Source organism: Phascolarctos cinereus, unplaced genomic scaffold (genome assembly GCF_003287225.1).
Source record: "Phascolarctos cinereus isolate Bilbo 61053 unplaced genomic scaffold, phaCin_HiC Scaffold_3;HRSCAF=262, whole genome shotgun sequence".
NCBI classification, from domain to species: Eukaryota; Metazoa; Chordata; class Mammalia; order Diprotodontia; family Phascolarctidae; genus Phascolarctos; species Phascolarctos cinereus.
The window spans coordinates 176,329,335-176,344,012 of NW_027555736.1; the positions used below are offsets into that span (position 1 = coordinate 176,329,335).

The 14,678-nt window shown below is 37.6% G+C and overlaps 1 protein-coding gene across 1 annotated transcript in view; it reads right to left on the reverse strand.

Moving 5' to 3' along the window:
• The window catches only part of RYR3 (ryanodine receptor 3), a 731,065-nt gene that overhangs the window by 59,869 nt on the left and 656,518 nt on the right, over nucleotides 1-14,678 (reverse strand). Inside the window, exons 72-76 of the mRNA XM_078151313.1 lie at nucleotides 9,989-10,120; nucleotides 7,597-7,709; nucleotides 5,739-5,838; nucleotides 2,951-3,057; nucleotides 2,369-2,420 (exon numbers count right to left, since the gene is read on the reverse strand). Of these exons, the coding sequence (XP_078007439.1) occupies nucleotides 2,369-2,420; nucleotides 2,951-3,057; nucleotides 5,739-5,838; nucleotides 7,597-7,709; nucleotides 9,989-10,120 (504 nt within the window). The remainder of the gene's footprint in view (nucleotides 1-2,368; nucleotides 2,421-2,950; nucleotides 3,058-5,738; nucleotides 5,839-7,596; nucleotides 7,710-9,988; nucleotides 10,121-14,678) is intronic.

The following is a 14,678-nucleotide window of genomic DNA, read 5'->3' on the forward strand; positions in this document are numbered from 1 at the left end:
GTGATATGTCACCTTTCTCCCCCACCCCAATCTGATATGATCTTAGGCTGCATTTGATAGATGAAGCATCAGACATCCAGCCAAGATGGCTGCCTGAATGGAAGTAGGAAGCCCAGTTTCTATACCTATTCCTATAAAAACCTAACAATAGTACAAACTAAATGAAGATTTAAAAATCCAATAAGAAACTACAGTAAGTAACTTCACTGACCCCAGAACTGCACAAAAAGTCAGCCAGGAATTCATGAACAAAAAGAAAGGAAGCTGCCAGAAAAGCTAACACCAGTGCAAATAAATAAGACAGAAGTCTCCCAGTGTGACAAGAGACACCTACCCAGGACCTTTAATGAAACAGAGGATTATCGATAACTTCTAGTGAAAATATGAAAACTAGAGTCAAGAGAAATCTAGAAAAGTAAATTTATTTAAGCAACTGGAAGGAATTGCACAATGATGAAGCATTAACATTCTAATAGGAAGAGAAAAAATAAGTGTCTCTCCAGAACCTTAATGTTTTCAAAGAGCACTGAAAGAGTTAAACATGTAAGAAAAAGAAAACAAAACAGAGGTCCTAGAGGTAGTGGGGGTGGTAAGGGTGGTAATTATTTCAGTTCTGAAGATTTAAAAAGGAGAAATAGAAGGGAAGATAAAAGGGATACACTAGCATAAAAAGGAAGAAGGGAGCAGAGCTGGTTCTATCTCCCAATTGAGGTGCAGGAAAAGAAGACTAAACAAACATGTAGGAAAGGGTGGAAGGAGTTGGCATTAGATGAACCCCACTCTTAATAGACAAAGGAAGGTTGAACACACACATTCATACATACACACACACCCCAAAAGCGTTTGATGTAAAAATATATCAAACTCTGGAACATTATTGTGCTATAAGAAATGATGAGCAAGATAATTTTAAAAAAACCTAGACTTATATGAACTGATGCATAGTGAAGTGAGCAGAACCAGGAGAATGTGGTATACAATAATAGCAATACTGTACAATGAAGAGCTGTGAATGACTTAACTATTTTCAGCAACACAATGATCCAAGACAATCCCAAAGAACTCATGATGAAAAATGCTGTCTGCCTCCAGAGAAAGAACTGATATTGTCTGAATACAGACTGAAGCATACAATTTTTCTTTTCTTTTCTCTTCTCTTCTTTTCTTTCATCTTCTTGTACAAAATGACTAATATGGAAATGTTTTAGATGATTGCATGTGTATAACCTATATCAGATTGCTTACTGTCTCAGGCAGGGGAAAGGGAGGATGGATAGAATTTCGAACTCAAAACTTTAAAAAACCCTTATTAAAATTGTTTTAAAATGTAATTGAGGGAAAAATAAATATTATTAAAAATACATCAAATGCAACAGAAAAAAAGGTGGTATAGAGAAAGGGAGATGGTAGAGAGAAAATAATACACTAATCCCAGAGAGAGAATAAGCTGCAAACAAAACAAACTTCCTGATCCTGATGGAGACAGTAAAAGGGGTGAAAAGGAGAAGCAATAGTGATTAAAGATGAAAAGAAAAAAAAGGCTTTGAAATTTTTTTAAATGCACAAAAAAAAAGAACAGAACAAGTTCAGAAAGGAGCACGGACTAGCAGAACAGTTTTGAATGTAACGTGTTGGATTTATCATGTAATTTTTAAAAAGCAAGTGCCATGAGAGATTCACAGTTTCATATACAATACTCTTTGTATATGGAAATACTCATTTTTGGGAGGTGTTTACCAAGCTCAAAATTTTTAAAAATGAATAAATGTATAGTGCCATGGTCACAGTCAATCTGGAATACTCTGTACAGTTCTGGGAACCACATTTGAGAAAGAACATTGACAGATGGAATGTACCTAGCCATGGTGACAATGACAGTGAAGGAATCTGAAACAATATCACAGCAGCACCTCTAAGAGAAGCTGGGAATATTTAGCCTGGAGAAGATCTGGCAGAGGAGTATATCTTTAGAGATAGTGACAGATAGACCTTTATTCAAAAACTTGTATGAGGGAGACAAATTAAACCTGCTTTTATTGGATCCATAGGGCTACCCAGGAATAATGGGCAGGAGCTGAAAGAGGAAAATTTTTTATTGCTATCAGGAAAAAACTGCATAAAAATTTTGAGTTATCCAGAAAGCATAATGGGCTTCCTGAGGAAGAAGTAAATACCCCTTTTCTTAGGATCTTCAAATGGTGGCTAAATGACCACTTGGCTGGGAATGTTGTAGATGGAATTCCTGAAACAGATGACTAATGAAGTCCATTTCAATACTGAGATTCTGTGAAAAAAACCCAAGTACACTAAAAATCCCAAAAGAAAATGTGAGGAACTGAGGGCTTAAAATAAGGAAACTTAGACCTACCTTGGCCATCATGCCTGAATAGGCAGTATAAAGAGGGTCATTCTCCAAATGGCTAGAAAGAAGGAAGACAAAAATCAATAGATAAGACTAACACCTTGGACATGTCAGCACTAGACCACTTCTAGTCTATCGTTTGTCATCAGTCAACCCTATGGAATAATTATGCATTACCAAATTACTAAGAAATGCCCTTATGAACTACAGAAGCCATCTAGGTGAAATATAGAGAAGCTTAAGGTCCAGGGATGACCTGGGGATGATGCAGTGATAATGGTCTACAGATTCAATATCATTTTCAAATTCAGTTTGTCCCTGTGCAGGCACTCAGTCAGGAAGGTCCTTATCAACATAGAGAGGGAAGGGACAATAGTCTAATATAGGCCTCCAAGACCTTTTCTTCAAGAGGAAAGGGCAGCGGGAAGGGATACCGTGAATAGAATGCTTCCTTTATACTCACCACCATTTGTAAGAAGTAAGGCCTAGGATACTCTGGCTCAAGTGACTGCTGTTCCAGATCCAAAGAGAAGGTGACAGTTATGGAATTGAGAGGAGAAGTATGGAAAACATAGGGTAGTTACTGACCTTTTCTCTGTGAGAGCATTCCGACTAAAATGGAGAATGATCTGATGAAGTGGGTCTGGCTGCTTTTCAGCTTCTTCCTCTTCTTCCTCCTCTACCTTTGGAGGTTTCTAATCAACAGAGTCAGGATTTAGGGGACTATGTTAGCATGAGGCCATACTCCCCTCCCCTCCCCATCACATGCATTTGGAAAGACAGAGAAGCACAAGACACAAAGCAAATTATACTGAAAGCATAAAAAAAACCCTGTTATAACATTTATTTCTTTCAAACTGGAATCTCTTGGGATGCAAGATTGGGAAATATTTTAAAATCCTCAACATAAATGTTTTAATTTTTAGGTTAAAAAGAAATTAATGAAAAAAGAAAAGCAGAGAAGAGAAAAGAAAGCTCAACAAAGGTAAAATGCTACAGACCCTATTTAGCAGAAACCCCTTGCAGGTTTTGGCACCAGACTCCAAGATGGGCCCCATTGGAATTCAGCTGAGAGACAGAACCCCACTGGTCAATGTCAGAGGATAATTCCCTTGGAGAGCTAGGCTAGGGATTAGGTGGGGAAGTGATAAACCAAATGAGCCATTTGGATGCAAAATACTGAGCCTGGTTCAGCCCAACAAAAATTCGTATTTTCTACTTCTTCTTTCTTTCAGACACCTGATGTTCTTCTGGGATGCCACCTTGGAACTGTAAACCTGGTAGTTTATCCTCAAACTCAAACCAGGCTTCTATTTCCTTTTTGAAAGAGAACACAGGATCTGTTACCTAACAGAAAGTGATTTTATATTAGGCCCCAGAAGAAATCAGTGAAAGCACCAGCACAAGGGACCCTAATGAGTGAATGAGTGTTTTATTGAGCACTTATCATCTATGCGCTATCATGAGTAGTTCAGGAAAAAAGTGAAGGATCACCAAATTTTTTGTTAATTTCAAGTTTCACACTAAAGAAGAAATGTGGACAAGTTGAACAACTACCTTTTTCAGAGGGGAGGAAGTAGAAAAGGAGAGAAGAGAGAAAGAAGAGGAGAAGAGAAAATGGGGAAAAAAGAAGACAGACAAAGAAAAAAAGAATAGAGAAAAAGATTGAGAAAGTGAGAAACAGAAAAAGCAAAGAGCCCAAGGGATAGAATAGGAAAAACAGAGGGAAAAAGAGTATGAGTGTGGGGAGAGAGAGGATGATGACATAGAGACATGTTAATAAAAGGAGAGCTTTTTTTTTTCTGAAACAGTATAAGACTCTGAGTCTGGCAAAGAGGTTTATTTTACAGGGTGATCATAAATGGCATCAGAGAGGTCTTTCAGGAAGAGGATGTGTCAAACATTTCCTCCAAAAGCTCAGTCATGAACATGAGAATGGGTTTAAATGTTTTGGTAAGGCAATCTACAGCAACATTTATAACAGAAGGTTGAGGATTATCTGGGAAGAGGCTGATGTCCTATTGCCAAAGGTGTTCAAAGTTTCTTGATTTAGTATGAAATTCCCATGATACACTGATAATAGGGTTATTAAGTTCCTATTACATAGCTAATATACCATCTGTGCACTTGAGAGATATTATTCAAGTTCTATAATGCACACACATAGATACAAAAATTATATTCACTCACATTGATATCTGCTCCTAGTTTAGTTAATACTTACAGCCAAATCCTGTACTAGTTTTTCTTCAAAGGAATACTCCTCTGTTTCTATCCAAAATCTCTGATAACCATGGAGGAAGAGGTTAATAGAGCGGTGCCTGAGCGAAGGGTGAAAGTGAGATCAAGAGGGATAAATGGAACACTATATTATAGCTTTGGCAGTTAATGATTAGTAAGCAGGCTGTGTTTTGTACAATTCTGATCTTCTGATTGGTCAGGGGGAGCAACAGTAAATTTATATACTAATCTAGCAGAGCCAAGCTTCCTCAAAGTCCCCAGTCCTCTTTTTCCAACCTCTTGATTTATAGCAACCTCTAAGGAAGAAAGTTAATCTAATTAAGTATTTACTTGCCACTACTTTACCCCTATTTCTCATCTCTTCCAGCACCCAGCATGACGCATCTGTAATAGGGCACATCTCATAATGGGCGGCCACATGGCATATCTGAGACTTTTGTCTAGTATGACAAATAGACTCAAGTAGAGCCTGGTTATGCCTTTTTGACTGACACATCTTGGGAACCCATTTTAAATTATTCTTGTGGCACATGGTTGATGTGGAGAAATGCCAGAAAGGTTGTTTCACCTTTTTTTCCCCCAGCCATTCCCAGTGGACATGATATTTTCAAATGGGTCTTTTTATACCTCAGTGTCTCCAAAAAATAAAACTTAGATAAGGTTTTTGAGTTTCCATAAAGGAAAGTATGTTTATTAGCCTATCTTTTGAATACTTCATGAATTCCAGCTATGAATATATCTACATTTATCCTTTTATGACTGCATGAAAAAAATGGGGTTCCTTTATGACATCAAATCACAAGTCTTCTAGAATAAGAACATCAACTAGCTATCCAATAGCTACTACTCCTGAGATTCCTTGAGAGAATATAAGCCATTAAAAAACATCATGTGAGAAAGCCGACGGAAGTGGGTTGGGGAACAAAGAAGAAGAAACAGTAGAAAGGGGAAAAACAACATTGATATTTAATTTGTTTTCTAGTTGGTCGAGTCTCTAACACCTTGTTTTTTAGACTGACCAATCAGAATTTTTCCATAAATTGTACAAATTTGTGTTTCATGATAACATGAAATCATGGTTAGGAAAGGAAGAGTGTGCACAAAACTGGGCAGATCTCTCCACAGGTTACATTACCGTTAACATGAGTATAAGCCTGTCATACTGAGTTTTTTCATAAACATTTTCCAGCCAAACCCGTTGGAAGGTGCTCAGGAAGAAATTATTAATTTTGTGTCTGGGGAAAAGCATATAAGGTTTTCACTTGAGAACTAAAATCAGAGAAACAATTCCAAACAACAGTCCATCTCTTCAATCTTTTACTTTTGAAGATGCCCAAAAGCTTAACAATGAGAATATTAGTAAGGGGGGAATTTTCCCTAATGCTAACTAATTGGATCATTCTTTGCTGCCAGGATAGACATCCATCTTACGAATTTTCCATCCCCATATATGTGGATAAATAACCAGGGGGAAAAAGACAATTAAGGGGCAAGTGTTCCATCTGGCAAGCAGTTCAATCATTGGCATCATATTCAAGTATTATAGGTGCATGAGATTAACATATGATTAACAAAATGTTAGTACTATACCAAGAATTTAGGTGAATTGAAAGAAATTAATATCTTTGGAGAGATGATGTGAATTTTTTTCTGGTTGATTCAACCTATGAAATATTTATCTTAAAGGTCATTTTTGATGCCATAGAAAACCTTGTGATCATGCCAATTGGGCCCTCCAAGAGGCCATTAGTAAGGCATATGGATCTCAAAGCTAGATGTAAATTAATGTCTTCTGACATATCACCATTTTTAAGAAAAAGAAGTGTTATCACTTTTGCTTTTCATGTTTGGCTAAGAGTCCTTAATACGTAAATTGGTTGTTCTGTGTCCAATCTTAGTCAGGAATGCTGCTTAGCTTTATAGGTTCATTCATCTCCAGAGATCCAAGCTGTTTTTCTTGGGAGTTCTAGAAAAGTAAAAATGCTTTGCAGAGGCCATAATTCTTGGGCACTGTTCAATGCACAAATCTACTAAGCCAAATGAAATCTCAATTCTTCAAGCAGTTTATTCTCTCCAAAAGAATTTGTGATCAGTGTTACAGTGCACTGAAGAAAGATAATGGCTGTGGATTCTTCTGAGAATCATAATTTCATAAAAGCAAAATTCAAAGCAAAGAAATTATTCTTTATAATCTAGAAATAAAATTAATTGGCTATTATTATTAGTGTTTCCCCAGATAAGAAATCTAGTAAGATCAATATTTAGTTAATAGTTTCATTTTAATTAGAACCTGGGTCTTCATCATATAATCAATCAGAAGATGGAGTGCTTAGCTCCATGGGCAAATATATTAAATTAGTCTCAGCAATAAACTGAGAATGGTCCAGTTCAGCCCCTCATTATTTCCTTTTTAACAAAATCCAGCTAAACACATTCCAGAAAACTTTGCACTCTTGCCTGAGGGGAGAGAGGGACAAAATGCCTAGGAATAACACTGTTCTCCATCACTGGCCCATCAAGATACCTTCAGACATTAGATGTTAAAATACTATAGAGGCACCATTCCCATTATGCCTAGGCAGAAGAAAGTGATGTGACCTGATTGGGAAATTAAGGGTAAAGCATCTTGGAAAATAGCCTCCTTCTCTGCCCACAAAGAAACCCTCTATTCTCCTCAAGACTTGCGCTTAAGCAGAGAGAGAAGTCTATCTGTTCTTTACTGGAAGGATTTCATGGAAAGAGCCAAGTGAGCTAAGGGGAGATTGAGGAGTATGATAATCTTTATATTATTTTGATTATATGAACCTGGGTAAAAATGACAGGAAATCTTTATGCGGGTAGACTACAATCATTTTATAGGTCATGTACTCCTATTACTATTACCTAGCTCTTTCTATAAGGACAGGAAGAGATTTCAGATGTGGGAGAGGACTCAGATTCTTATTACTCATACGTGGCAGAAAAAACCAAAAGCAAAAAATCAAGGCACATACCTGGGGAGATTATACAAGGGAGCCATCCTGAAGCAGGCTACCACTGCCCGTTTACGTTGCTTGGATAAGAGTTTGTGCCAGACAGCCTTCTTGGATCTAAGTGGTTGCTCCACCTATGGAGAAATTATCTGCCATGGGTTCATGCCAGCTAGAAAGTATAGTGAATAGAATGCTGGACTGGGAATTAAGTGGTGTAGATTCTCGTTTATGATGTGCTACTACTAGCTATGTGATCTTGGGCAAATCATGTAATTTTTCTGGGCTGCAGTGTCTTGATCTATAAAGTGAATAGCTGAACTAAACAATCTCTAAGGTCCTTCTAGTTCCTATACTCTAAGATTTCTTTTAAAATGGAACATTTAAAATCGAGACTTTCAAACTTTTAAGAATTTTGACTTGTCAGCTATGGTCAACATAATATCCAGACATTTATCATCAAACTTTTGAAATCCTACCCATTCTTCAAAGCCCAGACTCAATTCTCCCTCTTTTACAAAACTTTTCTTGATTTTTCCCATTTGAAAATCATTTCTGCTTCCCTTGACTTTTTATATAGCCTTTTACTGATGCTTTTATTGTATTATATTCTAAATTACTTTATAGTTGTGTGTTTCTGATATCATGAGGCATATCTATGAACAAGATGTATTCCCTTTGTTAGCTTTTAATCTCAGTAAACATAGGGCCAAATAGTCCTTTTGCACATAGGAGCTTAAAATGTTGTCCAGTGAAATGTATTATCCTGGTTCTTGGCTTCTTCTCCTTCTGATGGCTTGGTGTCCTGGATGGTACAGGCTCTCATCAGCCAGTACTTCTCTAGTATTTTGGCTAGCAAATTTGCATCTCCTTCTCTTCTAATCCTCTTCTGATTTTAATAGGATTCAAAATTTTCATTCCTGAAGAGGTGAAGAGCTCATTTCTCCTGCTTCCTCTCTATACTTTCATCCCATTCAGCTCAACCTTACCACTTCCCAATCCCTTTCCTAGCTACCTTTATTCTAGAATGTCTTTATCTCCCCTCTCCTACTTAATACCTCTCTCTGAAGAAGACTCTGTCCTTTGCCTTTTGAAAGTCAACTCTTCTGCTTGTGCCTTCAACTCCTCCTGTCTGGGAGCTTGCCCCATCAGTCACCCTTTCTCTTTCATCTTCAGTCTTTACCTATCTACTGTTTCCTTCCTTGACACAAGCATTTTCAGATCTACTCATGCTTTAAAAAAAATCCTTCATTTGACCCTGCCATTCCCTCAAAGTTACTTCCCTGTATCTCTCCTCCTCTTCCTTACCACACTCTCATAAAGAGTAGCCCACACGTTCTGTTTCCACTTCCTCACCACCCACTTACTTCCTCCACTCTGGCTTCTAACACCACCACTTTACTGATCCTGCTTTCTCTAAGATTGCCAATGATTTCAAAGGTTACATTTGATTTAGCCTTTTCTTATTAATCCTCCTGCACCTTTTGAGATTGCTAACAACCCCCTCCATCTGGGCAATTTCTCATTCTTTGGCTCTTGTGAATAACACTAATCTTTCCTGATTATCCTCTTGCTTGCCTGGCTGTTTCTTCCCAGTATTTGATGTTATATCATTATCCATCTCCTACCCTCTTATGATCAGTGTCATAAGAAAGAGGGCTTTCCGAAGCCTTCTTTACTCTCTTTCTTCTTGATTTCATTTGCATTCTTAGGTTCAAATATTATCTCTACACTGATGACTCCTAAATCGATTAAGCTCTAATCTTGTTCTATTGAACTGAATATATCTTCCTGGATGTACCACAGCCATCTCAAAGTCAGTATGTCCAAAATGGAAATCATCATCTTCCATCCTAAATCTACTTCACCTCCAAACAGAAAGAGTACAACCATTTTCTTAATCGTTCAGCTTCATAATTTCAAAGTCAACCTTATGTCTTCTCTCTTGCCCAATTAACTCCCATATCCAATCTATTGCTTGGCCTGTCAATACCATCTCCCAAATATCTCTTACATCCATTCCCTTCTCTCCATTCACACAGTCATCACCCTGTTTCAAGTCCTCATCCCTTTGGATATCTCAGTGGGTATAAAGCAGCAGGAGGAGTGGAAGGAGCACTAAATTCTAAGTCAAGAGAACTAGCCTGAAATCCTGGCTCTGCTACTTACTATCTTCATCACTTAACCTCTGTAGGCTTCAGTTTCCCCATCTATAAAACAGGTTTTACTTGATGATCATTCCATTTCATCACTAAATCCTCTGATACTGTTTTGGACAATAAGTGAATTTTATTTCTCTGTGTTTTTCCTTGTTGCACAAGAGTGAAAATAATAGAGATGAAGGCAAATTACCCCCCTCCCCACCTGCAAATATAGACATGATTTCTGACTATACAGGTCTGTAGATATTCCTCACCTGCTCCAAGTGGAAGACAGCTGCTGAGATTCTTTGCACTCGCTCCACTGTCTTTTCTGGATCAAAGGGCTCCTCATTCTTTAGAACATCCTTGTATAGGTTAAGTTGCCATTTTACAGCTGGATCATCAGACTGAAAACCAATGCAAGTTCCAAGAGGTGACCAACCATATTTACCCTTGCCACTAGGTTTATAAAGAGAAATAAGTAGTACTGGATTTCCAAGAGAAAAGAGACTGATAAAATGATTTTCTTCTCTGGCCTTCAGAAAACCAACTTTGAAGGCCATACCATTTCAGTGTTTTAAGAGACAAGAATTTCTTTTTCTCTCATCTTGCCTGAGGCATTCCTGGTCTATTTCCATGGATAAATGTAAGCATATTGATTATGTTTCTATTGATCACCATCTGGGAACAATGAATTGACAGGTTGAAACAGGACTAGAAACTAATGCAAAATTAGAAACAATTACCTAGAAAATCTCAACCATTACGGAGAGTGGGGAAAACTGTACAAAGATCTGCATCAAATGGAAAGTGAGGGAAATTGCACAAGGATTTGCATCAAATATATGATGATTGTATTTCTGCCACAGCTGAAGGACTGTTATTTGTGTTCAAGTGTAGGCTGATTTCCCTCCTAAAGGAGAACGTAGAAGAATGCTTCTCCATACTCCAGCCAGGGTCATCAGACTGAAATCTAGAGGCTGTTAGGGAGGATGAAGGGTTTCTAAAGGAAACAAGCAAAGTTTCAATGGGGAAAATGGGTACTGAGGTGGAGAAGGGGAGATTGGACCACATTTAGTCTGAGGGAAAATGGAAGAGTGTCAAACAGAGGAGAAAGGGAAGGAAAGGGGAACCTGAACAATTAAAGCTAAAAAAAAATGACCACAAAAAACAAAAAAAAAAAACCCAAACAGATCTGAGACTTTTTTATTTTTGGCTAGGCAATGGGGTTAAGTGACTTGCCCAGGGTCACACAGGTACTGTTATGTGTCTGAGGCCAGATTTGAATTCAGGTCCTTCTGAATTCAGGGCCGGTGCTCTTTCCACTGTGCCACTTAGCTGCCCAAGACTTTCTAAAGAGGAGAGCAATGAATGCTTTGAAGAGAAGAAGCTGTTCATTGTCCTAGGAATGATATAGTAGAGTCACAGATTGGGTGAGAGAGATCATCCAGTAAGGGACAGAAAAAGAAAAAAATAGTTGTAGAAACAGTTTGGTAATTTGCTGTTTAGGGGGCCTGCAGCAGCTATCTGTCAAACTGTTAACAACAAAAGAGAGTTTTGTTGTTTTCCTGTATCATACATATAAGACATGGTAGAGAACCCCTCAAAGCTAATCAAAACATGACAACTACCTATTTCTTTGGCACAAATAACTCTTTCTGAAAGAATTTTAAAAATACTGCCTAATATTATGAAAACATGGGCAAGAAACTAGACCATAGAGGCAGAGGTTACATTTTCCTCACTTTTGCTTTTCAGAGGATTTCATAATCTACAGAAACTCTTCATGCTGTAAGATTAAATCACCTGTGAAATTCTCACTTCCTCAGATCATTTCCTACCCTGGCTGCAGGTCTTCGTCTTGCTCCCTAGTGGGGCAATCTCTCCACACTTCCCTTCCCCTCATGCTTCTCAGCTTAAAAAAAAAAAAGCATTGCATTCCCCAATGGACTGTGAGCTCCTTGAGCATAGGGACTGTCTTTTGCCTTTCTTTGTATCCCCAGTACTTAGTACAGTGCTATTTGATAAATATTTATTGACTTAGACTCTAAGAGGCAAAGGATACAGAAGATAAGGATACAAAGGATACAAAATTAATTTGGGAAGTGAATAACTGGCTATGAAGATGGCATTTGAGAAAATGATTTGAATTCCTGGATCATGGCTTATAATACAGGGCTTGAAAATCTGGGGATAGAAATAGAGTACAGCTAGCAAAGTCTGGTAAGAATATATTTTCCAAATCTAATAAAAAGGACTTTAGAGTAAAAATGATAAGGGAGGGAGAAGACTGTCCCTGTGTGTCTCCCAATTTGGATATATACAGAGTATCCACAAAAGAGAGTAATAGCAACTGGATACCTATAAACTCACAATAGTCAACAAAATGGAAACTAGAGATCCTAATGCAATGGGGCAAATGATACAAGTATCATTGAGACCTGGTGGAAAGAAACCAATAATGGGACTATGGCTCTCAAAAGAAATAAGCTAGTAGGGCAGCTAGGTGGCACAGTGGATAGAGCACTGGCCCTGGAGTCAGGAGGACCTGAGTTCAAATGTGATCTCAGACTTGTAAGACTCTAGCTGTGTGACTCCAGGCAAGTCACTTAACCCCAATTGCCTCACCAAAAAAATAAAAATTAAGCCAAGGAACAGGACCAAGGTGTGTAGTATTATATATTAAAAAAGTATACTTATAAGAAATTAAGGAATTAAGGTGGAGGGAAGCAGGATGGGGGTATTTGGATGAAGGTAAATGAAAGGAGGAAAAAGAAGTTTTGTCACTGGAGTACATACATACTACTTGGAAAGAGAGAGTGAAAATAGATGAAAATTTGGGAAACAGATCACAAGTGTGGCACAGAGGCATGGCATAGTAGAGATGAGATGAAGTTCTTCAATTCATTCTCATTCTCTCTCTGCAAAAAAAACCAGAACAGCTATTAATTTCTTAACTTGTCTTGGCTTTAATTCTATCCTTCAAAACCAGCAAGGGAAAATTCTATTCTGATTTGATTCTAACTAACAGAGAGGAACTAGTTGCTGGTGTGGAAGTGTTAGGAAGCTTGGGGAAAATGACTGCTCCATTCTTGAGTTTTTGATAGAAAAGGAATGGAAATCTGGGTAGAGGATAACATGTAATCTAGATTTTAGAAAGCAGATTTCAAAAAGTTTAGAGAAAAAATCAGTAGGTTCCTATGGAGTAAAAAGCTTCTGCTCTCAAAGAATAGGAAGTGTTGAAAATTAAAATTCTGAAAACACAAAAGGGGAGCAATTTCAATGAGGAGGAAGATTGGGATTTGTCTGAACAGAGCAGTAGTAATAAGTAGCGAAATCACTAACCAATTTATGCTTAACAAAACAAAACAAAACATAGAAGCTGGAAGCAAGAGCAGGATGAAGATTATGAGACCATGGTACAGTCCTCTAAAAATGTTATGAGTAATGATAAAATTCAAAATGAGCTGAGATTGGTAAGGGAAATAAAGGACAATAAAAAAATTTTTTTTTTGAAAAGCTATATTGGGAGAACAAGGGGGATTGAAGAAGGGATAGATAGGATCTTTGCTTGGGATATCTTCAACAAGGATAACTGATAATAGAAGATAAAGAAGATAAGGGGTTTCTGCTTTCTCAGTAAAGGATCATTACATTGGAAATGAATGACAAAACACAGGTGACTAATTGGGGGTGAGGGAGGAAACAAGCATTTAGTAAGTACATATTATATGCTCGACACTGCTAAGCACTTCACAAATATTATCTCATTTAACAGGGAGTTTATATGTTCAAGATAAATAGATATCCAGGAGATAGTAAGGAGGTACCTAATTGCTTCGGATGAATTTAAGTGACTTGGCCCAAATGAATTACATCCTTAGGTATTAAAAAAAAATGGCAGATGTGATTGCTAAACCACCAGCAGTGATATCTGAAAGATATCATGGAAAACAGGAGTAGTGCCACAATATTAGAGGACAAATATTGTCCCAATTTTTCATAAAAGAAAAGAAAGCAATCTGCAAACTATAGGCCAGTAAGTTTGACTTTGATTCCTGGGAAAAATTCTAGAATGAATTATTGTAAAAAGAGTGGGAGAAGATCTAGAAAGGGAAACAGTGATTACAAAGAGCCAGCTTCTTCAAGAACTGACTATATCTGGTTGACCACATTTCCTTTTTTTGTCAGTATTCTTAAACTAGTAGATAAGAGGAACCCTGTGGGTATTGCTTAACTAGATTTTATCAAAGCTTCTGATAAAGCATCTTATGCTATTCATATGGAAAATATTTTGAGATATAGATTGGACAATTAGATGGATTCAGGACTGGGTGGATTGCTATACTCAAATAATAGTTGTTAATGGTTCATTGTCAATGTGGTAGAAAGTTTCTAGTGGAGTACCCCAGGAATCTGTGGTGGCCAATTGCTATTGAACTTTTTTTTTTTATCAATGACTTGAAAAAAGGTGTAGATGGTACGCTCATCAAATTTGCGCATGATGCCCAACTGGGAGGCACAGATAATATACTAGATGGCAGAGTCAGAATCTAAAAGGATCTCCATGGGCTAGGACAATGGGCTAAATGCAAGAAGACAAAACTCAAAAGGGATAAACACTAAGCCTTTCATTAGGGTACAAAAATCAACTTCACATATATAAAACAGGGGAGACGTTAATAGACAGCAGTTGTTCTGAAGAGAATCTGGGTGTTTTAGTGGACAGCAAACTCAGATTGTGCCAGTAGTCTAACAAGGCAGCCAAAAACGTCAGTGTAATCTTGGACTGCATTGAGAGGCAGAGCTTCCAGGATAGGGAGGAGATAATCACACTGACCTTACCATACCTTATTTGGAGTACTGTGTTCAGTTTTAAGTTCCATGGTAGATGGTGAGTATATAGAGGAGGGCAACCACAAAGGACTTGAATTCATGTTTTATGAGGATGAATTGAAGGAACTG